This window comes from Struthio camelus, chromosome 2 (genome assembly GCF_040807025.1).
Source record: "Struthio camelus isolate bStrCam1 chromosome 2, bStrCam1.hap1, whole genome shotgun sequence".
Lineage (NCBI taxonomy): Eukaryota > Metazoa > Chordata > Aves > Struthioniformes > Struthionidae > Struthio > Struthio camelus.
The window spans coordinates 99,732,219-99,750,742 of record NC_090943.1 but is presented as its reverse complement, the minus strand read 5'-3'; the positions used below and the strand labels follow the sequence as shown (position 1 = coordinate 99,750,742).

The window sequence follows — 18,524 nt, the reverse complement described above, 5'->3', positions numbered from 1 at the left end:
ACACTTTGTTCTTGCTCCTAGAGTCCTACCATATTCTACTACCCTAAACCTCTGCGGTTCACAGCTCTTTCTTTTCTTTTCTCATTCCTGCTTTTGTCTTCCCACAGGTACAGGATGCCTTTCCAACCTACTGTCTTCTGCTCCCTAGGGGTAAGGGAATCTTTTCCTAGAGCCATCAAAGTAGTAAGCTAAATAAATATAATTTAAGCAAATTTACAAGAACCATGATAATGTGTGTATGCCTGAGCTGTGTGACTGGCTAGTCATTGTCCTTGTCTGTCTTTTTTCTTTTGCCACTTTGTAATTGTTCCACAAAAATTGAATCAGATGTGTGCTATTTTCCCAGGCGGGGTGGGCAGCAATAGGGCTTGGCTCTCCCCTGTGACAAATCAGCTACCTGTGCCCCCAGGAAAAGACAGGCACAGGGAGCAGAGTGGTTCATTCTTGCAAGAGAGCTTAGATCCAAGTTGTTTCATTGAGGCAGTTTTAAGCGATGTCAGACTCAGTGGCTGAATCTTCAATGTAATCATTTGTGGTTTCTACTGCAGCTACTGCCTTCTTCAGCAGCACACCTGGCTCCCTATCTAAAGGTGAGGGCTGAGCTGTGTCGCTTGCTTCTTGACTTCCAAGGTTGAGCAGTCTCTTTTGGTCTGTTTACCTGTAGTTTGATGGGTAGTTGTTGGAAGAAATGCAGTGTATTATGGCCTTTTGTTCAGTTACTCTTCCCTATTCTAAAAACATAAAATAAAACAGCATTTTATAATGAAGGCTGGAAGTAGGTATAAGGTTTATTGAATACAGGCAGCAGTTGCTTCTATCTTTCTATCCAAATGCAACCAGAATGTAACTCCAGCTGGTACTAAACTTAGCCAATTTATTGTGGTGTCCATGGAAGATGCATCTTTTGCTATAGAAAGAACTGCTGCGGAAATTTCCTCTTCTATGCGTATTTTTAGGATAATCTTTCAGGCTTTCAGCAAAAAAGAAGCTGACAACCTGGCCTTTTAATGCCTATGAGATGAATATAGTACTCACTGCCCTGCCATTGATCAGATTTTGGTAGTAGCTTGCAGATAAACTGTTTATGTTAGCCAGGTTTATAAAAAGCTGAGGCCTTTAGATGATTTAAAAAAAAAAAAGCTGAGAAACAGCAGAATTAGAGGGCCCATTTTTCCTCTTCAGCAGAAGTCTTCATGTCCTTCACTGTAAAATCAGTCACTTTTTCTCAAGCTGTTTTTTTCTTGCTTAGCTGGTGGCTACTTTGGTGTCTTTTCCTGGGCGTTTGTCCGTAGAGACATTAAAAAATTGCAGCATTGTATATGTTGATATTGGAGTGTCACTTTGCCTCTGGCTTTTTTCATAGAAGTCTGAGTAGGTGAGGGACTTTGATACCAAAGAAAGCCTAGAAGTAATAATGGGCTAATAACCTCAGTGTTCACTCGTTTGAGTGTTGCCCATAGCAAGAATTCCTATTTCCTGATGAGTGAAGTCTCTGTAAAGCTTGCAACACTACTGCACGTCCGGCAGATATGGGGATTTGGTAATGAGGCCCTAAGTATGTAGGGAAGTTACTACTGAAGAGATTTAACATGGTTTTGTTAGAGCTTCGTGATCATGCTAAACTGATGGTGCTGGCCTCTACTGCATGCAAATGAGCAGCCCAATCCTAATTCTCTGCTTCTGAGGTAGCACTTCCTTCTGGAAGGATGTGGTTGTTTGGCCATCCAGGAGGCCGAGGCTACTTCCTGTACAAGAAGCAATCTTAGCAGTGTTAAATTCAAACTGAGGACCTCCAGTTAAATACTCACTATCCTGTTACAAGTCTCCCGAGTTACTGCTCCCAGACTCTTACTGCCATAAATAACTCTAGAAGTCAAGCCTCACTGCCAGAAGTGTTAAGCACTGCAAATAGTATGAAGGATGACTCATTTAGTGAGATGAAGGTGGAGCATGAAGCAGTAGGAAGAAAATTGATTTACAAAGGAGACTTTTCAATGCAGGTGACACACAAAGTTCTGAACAAAGCAATGTTCAATCATCATAAAAATGAAACAAAAGACTAAGAAAGAAAGGTTTTCTTTTTTCTTAATGACAAAGGCCGTTCTAACCAAAGCCTAAAGTGGGAAGGTATTGCATACCGAGTGTGTCAATCCTTACCCAAGTTAAACCGGACAGTATAAGAAGAGATGAATGGAGAATTCTTCCCTACGTTTCCAATCTAAACATGGTACTTATTCAGCAAGCAAGTCACTTCCCAGATTGTTCTCTGTTTATAAAAGCTGAGAAAAGAACAGCTTACCTCTGAGCTAAACAGCTGTGGGAGATCAGGAGTGCTCATAGCTTCAAGAAATCCACAGTGAAAGCCAAGAGCAATGGAAATGCTAATATAGTAATCTATACACATGCTTTGTGAATGATAACTCATAAGTAGATTAAATTCCCATAATCTGCTTCAGTTGAAACTATAGCTGTTGGCCCTTTTACTTACCCTCTAGCTCCTGTACCTAGGAGTGCCTTTAGAGAGAGATTTTGAAAAAATGTGTCTGATTGTCCTACAACTGCTGCTGCGCTAACAAACTAGTGTTTGGTGCCACCTACAATTCCACCCCTGCTATTTTTAGGGAGCAGGCATGTTGATCAAGAGCTTAATGTAACTCTTCATGGGTGAGGGTGAAATGTTTTCACAGATGACATCAGCTAAAATCCTTTGAAGTATTGGAGGAAAAATATCAATTACATTTTTCTTTTACTGAAATGATGAAACTTAATCATGCGAAGTTGCTTGTATATCTATATTTCAGGTGGAAATTCTAGCTCTGCTGGCAATTTGAGTAACAGCCACTTAAAATAACAGAGGCTAGTTTTATTCTGTGGTACGTGTGGGTCTTCCTGGGCTTTGTTGCACTAGATCCGTAAAATGTTGCTCTCAATAGTTCTGCTCCCTTAATGCACTGATGCTTAGAAATAGGTGTAACAAGGCATGTGAGCCTGTAATGCTTGGAGTTTCTTCCCTCAAGATAAGGTGAGCGAGAGTCAAAAGACTGAAGACTTCATGCATAGTTGTTTCACTGTGTTGGCAATGATAGAAAACCTTGAACTAAGGTAATGCAACCAAAACTAAAGGGTTGCAGATACTTACATGGAGAAGGGTCTGTGATTGGATGGGAATGTTCTTGCAAGGCTATCTCAATCTTCAGTATTATTGTGAAGAATAAACTCAAACCTGGTTGTACTAGTCTTCCTCACTGCTGTGAGGTAAATGAGCGCTCTCCTTCATTGAAACTAGTGCTGGCTGGATAGTTTACATAGATTTATTCCTGCTTATGCCTGGGGAATTCCAAAATTTCAGGTGTCAATTCACCCATGTTTGTGGTCAAAATCCAGATCTGTATGTTGTAATAACAACTAGATAATAACCCTTTTCTCCTGGGTCTATGTTCAGTGAACTTAGTCCCTCTGTTCATAAGTAATCTGTGGGATCTGAGCTCAAATGTAATAAATTATCTTTATAGGAGGCAGCACAGGCCAAATCTTCCACTGCTGCTAGGGAAGAGCTAATAGTTAACAGCTAGTGACAGATTTATGTTTTCACTTGTAGGTTGCTCAGCAGTGGGCCCAGCTCAAATGTAAAATATCACTTGGAAAGGTTGGCTTTCTTAATGAAAAGTACAAGGTTCATTTTTAAAAGCTGTATTGATTGGAAAAATCCCTCTCCCCCCTTCCCCCCCCAAACAGAAAACCTCCTGTTAGGAGGAGGGATATAGAAATTCTCTAAGGAGAAATGGCACAGATGATCATCTGTCAATAGAAAAGTATGTGTATTTTAATACCAGAAAGCTCTTTAATACAGAAGGAAAAAAGAACAGACACTTGCCTAGCTTAGGAAGAGGAAAACTGCAGAAACCTGCCTGCAGTATGCTGTCTAAATTTAGCCATGGAAGGAATAATCCTCTCAGATACTCAAAAATCTGTCTGAGGGAAGCAAGCAAAGGCCATGGAGGAGCTGTACTCAGATACCCTCCAGCCCCACTCTCCAAAGTGCTGGCAGTGGGAAAGCTGTCATGCAGTGTCAGTGGCCAGACTGTAAGGGGGCACTTACTTATTTAGTCCTTGTTAGGAAAGCTTCTGTGTTCTTTATTAACATAAGTGGTCAAGACTAGAGATGTGTGGATGGCTTGCTTCAAATCACAAAGCTACTCGGAACCATCCTTGCTTTGAGCTTGAATTGTTTCTGTGTTAGCTTTGCCTAAGGAGTGGTAGGATCCCATTGTGTGCATGTTCACAAAGGGCATTAAACTTCATACAAACTCCCTGCAGACCTTCTCTCTCCCTCCCTCCCTCCTTCAGTACTTGAAACCCTATCTAGAAGAAGCATTTGATCCTTAACATAATGCTTGACAGCAAAGTATAAATTTATGAGTTCAGAAGCCAAAATAAACCTCAACTGAGAGAGAGAAAAAATTTCTTCCAGCTTTGCAAATTTGAGAACTTCATTTCCCATGAGTATTTTGAAGAATAAATGCTCAATATTGTCACTTTCTCCTTCCTCCCTGTTTGAAATGAGCCTGGAAGCTGTAAACAAATGAATGAAAACTGTGGCCAGCTTCTGCGGTATTAAAGAACATCTCCGTGTTACAGTTCTATTTAACAACTCACTATAAGTTCTTAGAGGAAACTTGCCTGGATAGTTTGTATGTGCTGATCTGTAGCAGAGGTCCTGCCTCATATCTTGTTTTCATGGACTTCTCCAGTCCTGGAAGCTGCACTTTGGCTCTTGATTATTCCCTGCATCCTCAGCTCCTCCAGAATGTCTGATGACTTTTGCATTCCCCTCCTTTCAGGGTCCTGATTTACTGATGAACTCACTGGTTAGGAACGCATCTTCAAAAGATGAAAATGTTAAAAGTTATTACTTGTAGCGCACTTAGATCATGCAGTTTTGTTTGAATGCCATTTGCAATTACAGAATTCTTATTCAGGGGGTTATTTATTGAAGACGTCCAGTGGAGAAGGCCTCCTCAAAGCTCTCTTGCCTGCTTAAACTTTGCAGTAGGCTTCTTAATGGCTTGAAAAATAGTGCTGACATTTGCACAAGTTCCACCTAGTTCAGCTTCACACTGTGGTCAGTTATATCCAGGAGGCGTCAGGAAAGTGTGGAAGCGTGTGCTGAAGGCCTGTAAAGCCAGTGTTTTAAGCGTATTCCCAAAGGAAGGCCATAGAGAACTCTATACAAGTCAACTTCTGAAGTGTTCTGTGAGCTGGTTAGAGAAAACTAATCTAGGATAGGATTAGACAAGCCTATTAATGGGCTATTTTGTGAAGGTAACTGAGCTGTTCTCTTAAATGAACCCAGCACTTTCATGTGTTTTCACAGTCTGCGATTCTTGTTGCATCAACGTTGCTACATTTGGGCATGCTTGTATGCGTTCCAACACTTAATTATATATTTATGAATAGCAATTAAGAGTAAAAACGTTATTTTGATAACCCTTCTGAGCGACTGTATGGCTCCCACATATTAGACGTGAAGGATAAACGACGAACAACTTTCTTGCCAAAACCTGTCAGGTTTTGCAACTCTCACTTGATGGTTACGTTGTCTGCCCAACCTATGTGAGCAGAAGTTAAGGCTTTTTTATGAAGAATACTTGGACCAAATCAAAATCAGTTATTTGATTTCTGCTACTCTTTATAAGCAGACTAGGTATTGCAGTGTATTTTTGTGGTTATAAAACAAAAACACAGGACATCTGTCATGTTGTAGAATTGACTTCATACCTCTACCAAAATAACTGAACCAGTCACCCAAAAGGCACTGACTGATGTTCAGCTGCCAGTCAGCATCTGTAAATGTGGCAGAAGCCAGAGTATACCAAAACATTTCTTGTTAATGTTGCCCACTCTTCACACTTATTTTTTGCCAAGTGATGTGAATTTGCATTGGTTTCACTGATCTATTCAGTCAGGGAAAAAAAGAAAAAAGTTGAAATATATTTGTATGGTATTTTTGAAATAAAATGCTTCAAACTTTCAAGACACAGAAATTTTCTGTTTAGAAATTTCCTGTGAGGTTATCTTATAAAACGTAGGAGGAAAAGGAACATGAAATTAAATGAAACGCTTTATTTCAGAGCAAGCAACTTATTTTGTTCGATCTGAAATGAAATCCTTTCATCACGTCCTTCTGTGGCATTGGGAGGTAAGTCCTCTTTAATGAATAGCAAACACCAGTAATTATTCCTTTTGTGTTCAATTTGAAATATTTTATTACATCCCTTGTTTATTACAGAGAGTAAACAACCACTTTAGATTTTCCATTTAGCGTGTTTGTGAAATGTTAAGCCATTCATAGCACTTGAAAAATAGACAATTTAAACTACAAAATTAGGGTTTTCATATGCACCAACGATGGTGCTGCTTTTCCCATAGCAACTCTTACTACAGCTAAATATCCTAAGATTATAGAAGAGTTTGGTTTAAATATTCCTTTATACTTTTTTAGTAGACCTTTGCTTATCACAGTGACAGTATCTAGAGCTTTGATAGTTTTCTCTGTAGGATAACTTGCCTGTAGTTCTTCACTGCATACTTAAGGAATATCATGGTATTTATTTATTGTATGTACTTGATGCTAGTGAGGGGCTTTGTATTGGCCGTTTTGTGCTGCACAGTGACTCATGGTACCAACAGACTGACACCACTAGCGTGGGCAATGCATAGTCCCAGTGTGCCATAATCCCGGTTACAGAGGGCTATCTCTGTATAAGGCTGAGTTTGTTCTCTTGATCTATTCCAGGAGTCTGCTGAGAAAAGTATATCCTGCTGCCTCTTCTGTCAGTGGGGGCTGAGTCATATTGCAGAACATAATCATTGCTTAGGAAATACTTTTTGCTACTATTGCATGTCTTTGAACGAGTGCTCAGAGCTCAATACTTGCACTGTCACAGCATGAACGTTACTGTGTATAGAAGCTGGATGCAGCAATAGACTTATAAGATTATTCATTCCTATATCGCTCCCTTTGCAGAGCTGTTATGAACTTTGGCTACTCTTTCACAGAATAGTTGAGGTTGGAAGGGACCTCTGGAGATCATTTAGTCCAACCCCTCTACTCGAGTAGGTTGCCTAGGACTCTGTCCAGGCATCTCCAAGGAGGGAGATTCCACAACCTCGCTGGGCAACCTTTTCCAGTGCTCCGTTATCCTGACAGTAAAGAAGTTTTTCCTTATACTCAGATGAACCTTCTTATGCTTCAGTTTGTGCCTATTGCCTCTTGTCCTATCACTGGGCACCACGGAGAAGAATCTGGTCTCATCCTCTTGACACCCTCCCTTCAGATATTTAAGCACACTGATAAGATTTCCACCTCAATCTTCTCTTCTCCAGGCTGAACAGGCCCAGCTCTCTCAGCCTTTCCTCATAGGAGAGCTGCTCCAGTCCCTTCATCATCTTAGTAGCCCTTCTCTAGATTCGCTCCAGGAGCTCCATATCTCTCTTGTACTGGGGAGCCCAGAACTGGGCACAGGACTCCAGGTGAGGCCTCCCCAGGGCTGAGTAAAGGGGAAGGATCACCTCCCTCGACCTGCTGGCAACGCTCTGCCTAATGCAGCCCAGGATCCCATTGGCCTTCTTGGCCACAAGGGCACGTCGCTGGCTCACGGTCAACTTGTTGTCCGCCAGGACTCCCAGGTCCTTCTTTGCAGAGCTGCTTTCCAGCAGGTCAGCCCCGAGCCTGTACTGGTACATGGGGTTTATTCCTCCCCAGGTGCAGGATGCTGCACTTCCCTATTTTAATCTTTAGGAGATTCCTCTTTGCCCTCTCTCCAGCCCGTCGAGGTCCCTCTGAATGGCAGCACAGCCCTCTGGTGTATCAGGCACTCCTCCCAGTTTAGTATCATCAGCAAACTTGCTGAGGAGGCACTCTGTCCCTTCATCCAGGTCATCGATGAATAAGTTGAACAGGAGTGCACCCAGTACTGAGCCCTGGGGGACACCGCTAGCTACAGGCCTCTGACTAGACTTTGTGCCACTGATCACAACCCTCTGAGCTCTGTCATTCAGCCAGTTTTCAGTCCACTTCGTTGTCTGTTCATCGTGCCCATGTTTCATCTGCTTACCTATGAGGATGTTATGGGAGACAGTGTTGAAAGCCTTACTGAAGTCAAGGAAGACAACATCCACTGCTCTCCCCTCATCTACGCAGCCAGTCATTCTGTCATAGAAGGCTATCGGGTTGGTTAGGCATGATTTCCTCTTTGAATCCATCCTGACTACTCCTGATCACCTTCTTCTCCTTCATATGAAATGGTATCCAGGATGAGCTGTTCCATCACTTTTCCAGGGAGGGAGGTGAGGCTGACTGGCCTGTAGTTCCCTGGGTCCTCCTCCTTGCCCTTTTTGAAGACTGGAGTGACGTTTGCTTTCTTACCTGTGCTTTGTGTTTACCTGTGCTTTATGCATTGCTACTTTTTTGAGAAGATGTAAATCTTTCTGGTAATTCCCCAGGGAAGTCTGCTTCACTGATCTTATCTTCAGGTTCTGCTCCATTTTCTGAAGTGTGTGTTGGCCAAGCTGCCCTATCCCATGAGGTGCCTGCCCCTGTTCTTGCAACACCATCGCATTTAGTCTATAAGAAAATAAAGAAACAAGTGAGAAGTCCTTGGAGAGTTCATGCGCACTTAAGAAGCATAGCCCTAAAGCACTGGCAGTTTCTGAGCAGAGTGAAACATGAGACATTCTTGGCACTTATCCACAGCTGGTCACAAGTTGATGTTCATGCGGATGAAAGGATGCTTAGAGCATTTTGGAAAGGAATCAATGACCTTAAGTGTGAACATGTCCGTAATCCAGTTGGCTATACTGGAGTAATGTTTCAGTACTCTTAAGTGCCACCTGTAGATAGGTCAGTGGTTAAGAATTTGTGACTACTGTAAACTTTGAGTTTTTAAATTAGCACATGCTAAGGTCTTAACCTACATACCTTCTAAACAATAGCACTGAACCTCCAAAAAATGCTAGATTAGAGGCTAGATGTATTCTTGTCCCTTCTCTGCATGTTGGGCCTGAGCCAACTCGGTCAAGCAAGCCTTGCCAAGTTGCTGTGCAAATCTACCATACAATATTTGCATGTATACAAGTTCCCCAGCCTCATAATAACTTTTTGAGGCAAAACCCACCTTGCTGAGGTGTTGTAGTTCATTGCTGTTGCAGGAGATAAGTGCCTCTGATTGTACTTTTACTGAGGCAAGTGGGACACTGGAAAAGGCAACCTTTCTAGGTGCTGTAAAAATCAGTTCGTGTATATGGCCAAATGGTCAGCCTGCCTCCGCTGTAGTCTTATATTAAGCTGAGTGAGCAATAACACTTAAAGAGCTCACTGACAGAGTTAGAGCTGCAGTTACATCAGGAAAGCCATTTCTCTGTATACCTGTGTCCTAATACACTCCTGTGCTACATCTCCTAACAGTCTTTGTACAGAGTCTGTTTGGAAGAAGTCACTACCTGGGTTTTGGCTTCATGCTTATTCTGTAGCTCCTCAGAGGACAGCTGTGCTAGAGCGAGCCTGTTAGAAGTATTGTAGCCTATGAAAACTGTGACCATCTGCTTCTTGCTGCAAGTCGAGGGAGTAGAAGTGCTGTAGTATCTTCCTTGGGAGCTTGGTTATGCATTATCACCATGGAGTCTGACTGTTGCCAGGGCCTGTTGCTACAATAAATAACACCACAGAAGGGTTTCTTCTAGTGTCCTGGCGTACAGACGTCATTATCTTTGTCCAAGCGCCCTCATCTGAAATTGAGGGAATGTTTCTCCTGTGCTTGCTGGGAATATTGGTTTGAGAGCAGCAAATCTCTGCAGGTCATTCAGAGGGTTAGTGAACCTTCTGTGGGAACTCAAGTGAAGACCCTTGAGTGTCTCCAGTATTTTTTTTTTTTGAGGATCAAGGCACTTTCAGGTAAACAAATACATTTCAGTGTCTGGCTAGATTTCTTAAGTATTCTTCATCTCCATTAGCAATTGCAAAAGATAAATCCTGAATCTGAAATTCTAAACTGCAAGGCAAGCTTTTAAATGGGAGAAAATATAGTCAGGAAATTGGGATTGTCTGTGATTAGAGAAAATGTATTTAAATGTCCTTTGAACCCATTGTACAGTTTATTGATTACTGTTTGTTTCTGTTCATATCCTTAGAAGTAGATGCCTGTGGCGGGGGGAGAAGAAAAAAAAGTCATGGTTTATACTTCCAAAAGTTTGTTATGAAGGATAGCAGAGAAATATGAAGGGAGTACTGTCAGTTGATGAAGATGATAAGTGGTCATGTCTCGGGTCAGTTGTGCTGGGATCATCAAATGTTCTACTTAGGAGAAATAAACTCTCTTTTTTTTAATAAGTATTGACATGAAACAGACACTTTGTATGAAATCAAAATATACAGAAAAAATCGAGGAAATTAAAATTGATGCCTATGAGAAATTTATTTTTTTCTGAGACGCTAGTCACAAAGGAACATCAGTTTGTGACCTTACTCTGATTCACATTAGAAATAACACTTGCCAAAATTTTTCCATGTACATAAAACAGGTGTTTACCTGACAAGCGTTATTCAAGTAGTAAGGTTGGTGAGCTTTGTGAATGAAATGAACCTCAAAACTGAGAGAGAATGACTCCCACCTAAGAGGTCATGTATGGATGGCTGCAGGCAGCCCTAAGTGTTCCTGTTGTCCAAGGTCTAAACCAGTCAGCCCCTGTGGTTGGAAAGCCACATAAATTTGCATGACAGTGAGCCTAAAGTGATCTTCCCCTGACTCAGCATGCCTTATTTGACTGTGCAAAGTACAGCACTAAGGTTGCTCCGTGGCTTCCTGGATGTTGCTACTTTCTCTCTACTCAGCTCAGAGCGCATGGGTTCGACAGCTCATGCCTACCTGTGCCAACGTCTGAGAGCTGTCGGTAGCGTTCAGATGTGAATCTGCTTCTCTTCAGATACGAGTCTCTCTCAAGAAACTTTGTTCTTCATGCATAGCCGTGATCTGATTCTTGTGCCTGCTTTGAATTCACACAGAATGCAAGTTAAATAACTTTTTAACAACAAAAAACAAACAAACAAAAAAACCAAATGCCGGTTGTGTATGATTGCACTAAAATGTGATTGCTGCTTGGTATAAGTCAGGACATGACATACACATTGAGTTTCTTGTTTGCATTTGTGATTAAACACTTGCAGTGATGGTATAGTTCTAAAACTTGCTTATGAGTAAATAGGTGAAATTTTAATCCTTGCAAAAAGCTGATTTTCATATTTGTGTCTTCAAACATAAATACAGTGATAAAATGGAAATTGAACACCAATTATCAAAGTAAGGAAGCTGATTAAATGTTGGTATAAAATCATAGGCTGTAGTATAATTGGAAACCAGGTAAGCTTTATGATTCATATTTTACGGATTGATTTTTGGTATGTCAAAAGAAAGATGAGTGAGTCTGATGAAATAAGGTATACAGGATCTAGCAAGTGGCATGAGATTGGCACTCATACTTATGAAATGAAAAAATCTCAGGTCTTAAAGTTTGTGCATGTAGATACTCATCCTCTGATTAATTTAACATAGAGAACATGTGTTTTTGAACAATAGGAACTACAGGCCTCAACGGCAGACTGCTTTCACACTTTGCTGACTGAAGATGATAGCAACTCTTCCTCTAATTGAAGTGGTATTTCATCAGTCTGTAAAATTAAGAATGAGCAAGTTTTAGTAGGATCAAGGCATTAAGGCATGTTGCGTTGGTTGAAAAACAGAGGATAATTCTTCATAAATACAAATATAGGATATTTTATTTTAAGAACAAACATGCAACAGAGCCTATTGAAAGCTCAGCATTTGAAATAATAGAAAAAAGGGGAGCTGTGAAAAGCTGTGAAAATTATGATGGGAAGGAAAAAAAAAAGTGCAAGTCTCCATGCCATCTTGTGAGAATGAAAACAAAAGCCAGTCACATGGATGTGCATGTTGGGAAAAGTCGCTACAAAATCAGAAACATCTGTTTCTATAATTGCTGGTGTTATGTGGAGGAAATTGAAATGTATATATATTTTAAAATGAGTGGAGTTGTTCTCAAAACTCTTAAATCCAAAGCTATTTAGTGACTTGCAGAATGATTAAGAAACCTGAAAAGGAAGCAGGAGATCTGTGTCTGTGACCGTATCAGCTCTCTCCTCTTTGTGCTCCTAAATTAGCAAACTACAGAGCAGAAAAATGGTGATGCATAGAGGTGAGAAAAGGACTATCCCTAGAATGGCGTTCCTGATACTGAGCAACATTTTGTTGGTCTTAGTAAGTGAGAGAGTCTCATGTACTATCACGACCCTGACATGTACGCAGATAAAAAGCACTCTGCTAATGCTTGGAGACTGACTGAAGTTATTAACAGAACAAAGCTTGGCTGATTCAAAGAAAAGAGACAAATTTCTGAAATTTTTAGTCTGACAACATTCCTCTTGACTTCAAACAATAGAAAGCTACAGGATGGATTTTTCAGAGGCTCTGAGCGTTCATATTACTCTTTTAAAAACAGGCACTGAATAGTTAGGCAGCTACTTGAGGAAGTGTCCTGAGCGTTAGTGAGCAAACGGAGGGGAATTTGTGGCCAAAAGGATTGTGAGCCTGCAGACCATCCCAGGCCTGAGGAGACAGCGAGGAGCCCCTTTCCCTGCGCTCTTGTGGCTCTGCCCTGCTGAGCTCCCCAGGAAGAAGCTACCAGACAGAGATGGGGCGATGGAGTAGAAAGATCAGTCAAAGGAGATGGTGGCTGCAGCTGAAGCTGCATCTGGAGCCTGGGATGGGGGGGGGGGGTGGAAGAAATAAAACAGCCTGGTTGTGGAGTGGGCTGAGGGACAGGGGGACAGAAGAGCTGAGTAAGAAGAGGTGGGCCTGGCTGCAGAAGGTGACTAGAAGCCAGAGGTGCGGGACATGGTCCAAAATTGGGCTATTTAGCAACTGCAGACCACATGAGAACTGCTGCACTTCACAGACTGGTCACAACTAAATCCAAGTAGACTCTCACAGATAGGCAGAATATAATGTTTCTTTCAGGGACAGGTAAAGAGCAGCCCTGTGTGAAATGCTGGACTCTCCACCACCTGCATGCTATACCTTCAGCACATAGGCACAGTAGGCTTGACAATTTCCAAAAAAATTCTGGCCTAGCTGCCACCGCCAAACATGCGCTGTGGATACTGGGGTAGTCTACTCGTCACAGGGATGACAAAAGGCACTTCTTGGAGACCAGTGCCAGCCTCCTGCCAAACTTTGAGCCTAGAGCAATGGGCACTAGAACTTTTCAAAGGATGTTTAAAAACACAAAGGAGGAGGGTTAAAAAAAAAAAAAAAACGCACGAAAGTGCTTTTTCCCTAGTCTTGGTGTTGTCTTGTTTGGGCTGAAACTTTCATCCAAAAGGGCATTGCATCCTTAAAGGGTTACCCCACTGGCCGGCTTGAAGGACCTCCCAGATGGCCTAAACAACTTTCAGGGGTGGGCTTTAATGTGGATCCTGAGTTTTGGCATAAAGCTTAATATTTGAAAGGCTGGCAAGGGGAAGATGGCTAGAGGGGGAGCAGCTGACTGGGTGGCTGTAGTCAATGCAGAACTGATTGTCGGTTTTGTATCTCTAAACGAGCTCTATGGCTGGCTCTTTTGTGTGTGTTGTATTCCAGTGCTGCGTGTGATCCAAATGCTGTACGTAATCTCTTCATGGTGACTGCACAGCATTTGTTTCTATTTAAGGAGAGAAAGAGGTTTGGGTTTTCTGCCAGAATTTCCACTCAGGTAATTACACTTCTGCTTGCAGAATTTCCCTGTAGCTTCAATTGTAGTCGTCATTCTTCACTCCCGCTCCTAAAAAGTGCAAACACAGACCTGCTGCTGTGTTTTAGTAACACAGCAGTGGTTGCTTTGCTGAGGCAAGCGAAGTGACCCAGCCATACATCATTTATGCTAGATTTGCCCCTAGTAAGGACTGCTGTATCCAATTGCACTACCCTGTAGCTCTCATCCTTCTGTGCCTGACTTTGGCATAACAAGTTGGTCTTGCTAGTGATACTGCTAGATGATAGTGAGACAGCCAGCTGGAAGCCAATGAAAAGATGATTAAGAGCCAACACAAAACCATATGGAGAGAGAGGGATTTCTCCTTGCACATTTATAAGTAAAAGGGTTTGTCTTTGGATCCCACTAGCTGTTTTTTCCTTTCTTTGCACCAGTTCTACGGATAGGAAGTGGTTGCAGTTGATTAGCAAATTCTACCAAATCTCTTTAGCTAGACCCAATGTAGTAAGCATTAGATATTTAGGGCAGCTCTGTCAATACTAAAAATCAACGCACCAGAAACATTTTAACAGTAGTAACAAATATTTCATAGCTATTACGCTAATGCTAACCACTATACTATTTGTATAATGTTGTTATATGTATTCTTGTTTTGCAAAATGAGCTATACTGAATGAAGGGACTCTTATCTCAAATGTAGACGATGTGATTTTTCCAAACTTATGGTAGCGGAGTTATTTAAGTCTAGCTCAGTCTGCAAAACGCTTCTGCAGATGCTTAATTCTCTTTGAAGTCAAAGTAAATACAGACCGTGTTCACTCATAGCCTTATGCAGAGATTTGAAACAGAAGATGTCCAACATTAATAAAACATTAAGTTAAGACTCAGCAAACATACCGTAGATAGTAAACAGAACTAAGACAATTGAAACAAATTATTGATTCATAGAATTTAGTCTTTCTCTCTGCAGAATGTTCACATGCAGATTGTGTTGCTGTGAACACATTTCTTATTCAGATTTACTAAATGAATGTTATGGTGAGTGTGTGGGTTTAAAAAAAAAATCTGTTAACTAATTCTGAATAGTTCACATCCTCAAGACTCAAGCTGTTTCACATGTGTTATTGTTTCAGCTTCCTAGCCTGACTGCTTGCTAGTCAACTGAATAGCACTGAATCCCTCGCTGTAATCTGTATTAGGAGTAGGGGTGCTTAAAGTCTCTCTTCGAGGTTGCAAGTTTCCCATGGAGATATGGCAGTTTAGGGAGAGGCAGACAAGTAGGAAATGAGAATTTTAGACAAAACTCAATCTTTCCACTAAGAATGAGTTAATGATACTAACTACTGTTCCTAGAAAATTCAGGTACTATGCTACTTATTAGTGGAGAGCAGGCTGTGTTGATATGTTTTTCTCTTACTGCAGTGTTCAAACGAGCTTGTGCACAGTGCTCTTTTGAATTCAGACTGACCTTTCATCATTTTAGTTGTAATATAGCAAAACACCGAGTGTGGAGGAGTGGGACGGACACCGGTTGCTGACTATAAGACTACCCTAAACTGTTTTACGGAATCACAGAATAGCTAAGGTTGGAAGAGACCTCTGGAGGTTGTCTGCTCCAACCCCCTTGCTCAGGCAGCACAGCTGCAGCAGGCTGCCCAGGAGTCCAGCCAGCTTTTGAGTATGTCCAGGGACAGAGACTCCACAAGGCAATCTGTTCCAGTGTTTGACCACAATCACAGTGAAGAAGTATTTTCATATATGCAGGCATAATTTCCTGTGTTTCAGTTTGTGTCCATTGCCTCTCGTCCTGTCACTGGGCACCACAGAGGAGAGTCTGGCTCTGTCTTCCTTATAAATATTTTCAGATATTTATAAACTTATAAATTTATAAACGTTGATCTCCCCTGGGCCTTCTCTTCTCCAGGTTGAACAGTCTCAGCTCTCTCAGCCTCCCTTTGAATAAGAGGATGAGCTGCTTCAGTCCCTTAATCATCTTTGTGGCCCTTTGCTGAACTCAGTCTAGTATGTCCACGTCTTTTTTGCACTGGGGAGCCCGGCACTGGACAAAGCACTCCAGATGTGTCTCACTAGGGCTGAGTAGAGGGGAAAGATCATCTGCCTTGACCTGCTGGCAATGCTTTGCTTAATGCAGCCCAGGAGGCTGTTGGCCTTATTTGCCATTAAGGCACATTGCTGGCCCATGTTCAACGTGGTGTCCATCAGGACCCCCAAGGCCTTCTCTGCCGAGGTGCTCTCCAGCCTGTTGGCCCCAGCCTGTCCTGGTACAGGGGGTTATTCCTTCCCAGGGGCCGGACTTGGATTTTCCCTTTGAACTTCTTGAGGTTCCTGTTGACCCTTCTCTCCAGCCTGCTGAGGTCCCTGTGAATGGCAGCACAACCCTCTGGTGTATCAGCCACTCCCACCGTCTTTGTAATACAATCTGGAAACCTGCTGAGGGTGCACTCCGCCCCGTCGTCCAGGTCATTAATGAATATGTTAGGCAGTATTGGCCCAGTACCAACCCCTGGGAGGACACCTTAGCGGCTGGCCTCTAGAGGGTCTTTGTGCCACTGATCACAATCCTCTGAGCCTGGCAGTTCAGCCGGTTTTTGATCCATGCTCAAATTTGAACTTGGAACTGCGTATCCTTGTACTGGACGGCTAAACTTTGTACTAGCAAACCAAAGCTATCAGAACAAGGCGATGCATGTGTGACTGTGGAAGGAAGGGTATGCATAAATCGGAAACTCTAGGCCTTCTCTCCATCTCTGGGAACAACCTACATGAGATGTGGTGTTAGTGGAGGAGGTACAGACGGTCCCACCTAGTGCCTCTGCTTGTCTCTGGGGTGAGACTGCAGTTAGGGGCAAGTTACCCTACAGGAGATGAAACAGGCCCATGGTCCCATGCACTTCTAATTGCCAGAGCAGACTGGGAATGTACCATGTATCAGCTTCACTCTGTTGTGAAGCAATGATAGATCTCCTTTCTGTGGGATAGCACATCTCTGCCCCTGAGAGATGACCACCCTGAAAAAGCACTGACTGAGCTGACTCTGAACTGGCTTAGGAGGGTGGGCAGCCTTCAAGCCTTGGACAGACAGCAGCTTTCTTTGTTCCCGGCTATGTTTTATGGCCTTAAGGAAGAGCTTAGGAGAAATGATGCTGTATGAAGTCTAGATGTCTGACAGAAATGCAGAGAGACTCTTTCTGACTGTAATGCGACTTTCCTATGCTAGCGGTAAGGGAGATCTGTGACGTTAATTAGACTGAAGATCTGAACTTTCCTCGTGGGTGTTTGAAATGACGTTCTCCTTTCAGCTTATCTGCATATAGAGCTGCTACACGTTGGACTTTGGATGCTCCTGGAATGAGAGATGGAGTATATAACGTAGCTGCTTTGCAGGGACTGCCTTGTGTCAGAGTGTCTGTGTTCTGCCTCTTTGCCTTATGGATTAAACTTGGAGCGCTCGTGTGTGATTTTCTTTTTTTTTTAAACAGCTTGCTGAGATGAAGTCTGTGCTGTTAATTAGACCTCTGCTGCTGTTCACAGAACACAGGCCCTGCTGGGCAAAGCTCTTCAAACACTGTTTTCCTGAATTTGAGCAGGCAAAACACAAAGCACTGGCTTCGCATGCTCCCTTAGCAGGTAGCAGAGGTGAGGTGGGGAATTGCTTGCTCCTAGTGGGATTTCTGTCCTGCTGGGAGGGAGACTGGGCAGAGCCATGCAATGAGGAGGAGGCAGCACTGCTCATCTCCTGGCTCTTTTAGGAGCACGGGACAGAAAGGGGGCTCTGTGGGTCGCCAAGCCCAGTCCATCATTACTGAGAGCAATGCATCTTAAACATCCTTATTGCACAGACACTAAATGCCATCTGAAAAGCTATTCAGTGCAAAGGTGTCACAGCTTCTACTAAGGAAGCTGTGCAAGAGCTTTGCTCCCCTACTGTGCAGTAACATTCTTCAGATTCGCAGTCTCTCTTATCGATAACTAGTTCATAGGTCATTTATTCATGTTTGAACCTTTTGGCATCACTTCTTCAATGCCTTTATTCAGTGTTTCCTTTCCCTCTATTGGGTCTCTAGTCCCTCCCACTTCTGCCCCCTCTTCCCTTCCTCTGAGTGAGGACATTTATACTTTGTCAGTCCTGCTCCTTGCCCAGAGTCCGTTCTGTTTCATCTTTTGTCTTGTTCTGTTGTGGGATGTAGGCTATAACTTTCTTTATGTTTGTGTAAGCCTTAGTAGAATTGACTACTGGCCTGCTAAGAGTTTTAGACATTCTTGTGGTGTAAAATAGTATGTGGGAATAAATGTCATATGTATGTAGATTCTAAGAATCAGCTAAGTCTTCCTTCTTTCTTCACTGTTAACTCAAACTCCGTTTCTGAAGTCCTCTGCTATTCCTTTGTGCAGAGACCGTTCTCAGTCCTGATGCAAAAGCTGTTCAGAAACGAGTTGATTTCATTTTTCTATCTGAATGGAGAATAGTCCAGATTTATATAGGGAAGCTGAGATCAGAATCTTTTTTAATATATGTTTTGTTTGAATACAAGTGAAGAGGTTCCAAGAGGACTCCTAAAACATTCTTCATTCTTGTTCATTTCAAAAAAGATTAGCAGAAACATGAAGCTGCATCAGCAATCGTGGAGATAGAAGGAAAAAAACCCAGGAGTTAAAATACAACTGCTTAAGTTAAAAAATGC

At 42.3% G+C, this 18,524-nt stretch overlaps 1 protein-coding gene across 1 annotated transcript; it reads right to left on the bottom strand.

Moving 5' to 3' along the window:
- Window positions 1–486: 486 nt before the first annotated feature.
- On the bottom strand, window positions 487–9,600 carry STMND1 (stathmin domain containing 1). Its single transcript, XM_068933748.1, is given in 6 exon segments — window positions 487–626; window positions 629–731; window positions 4,726–4,825; window positions 4,827–4,881; window positions 8,446–8,626; window positions 9,502–9,600. Coding segments are annotated over 6 exon segments (678 nt in total).
- Between the last annotated feature and the right edge of the window lie 8,924 nt (window positions 9,601–18,524).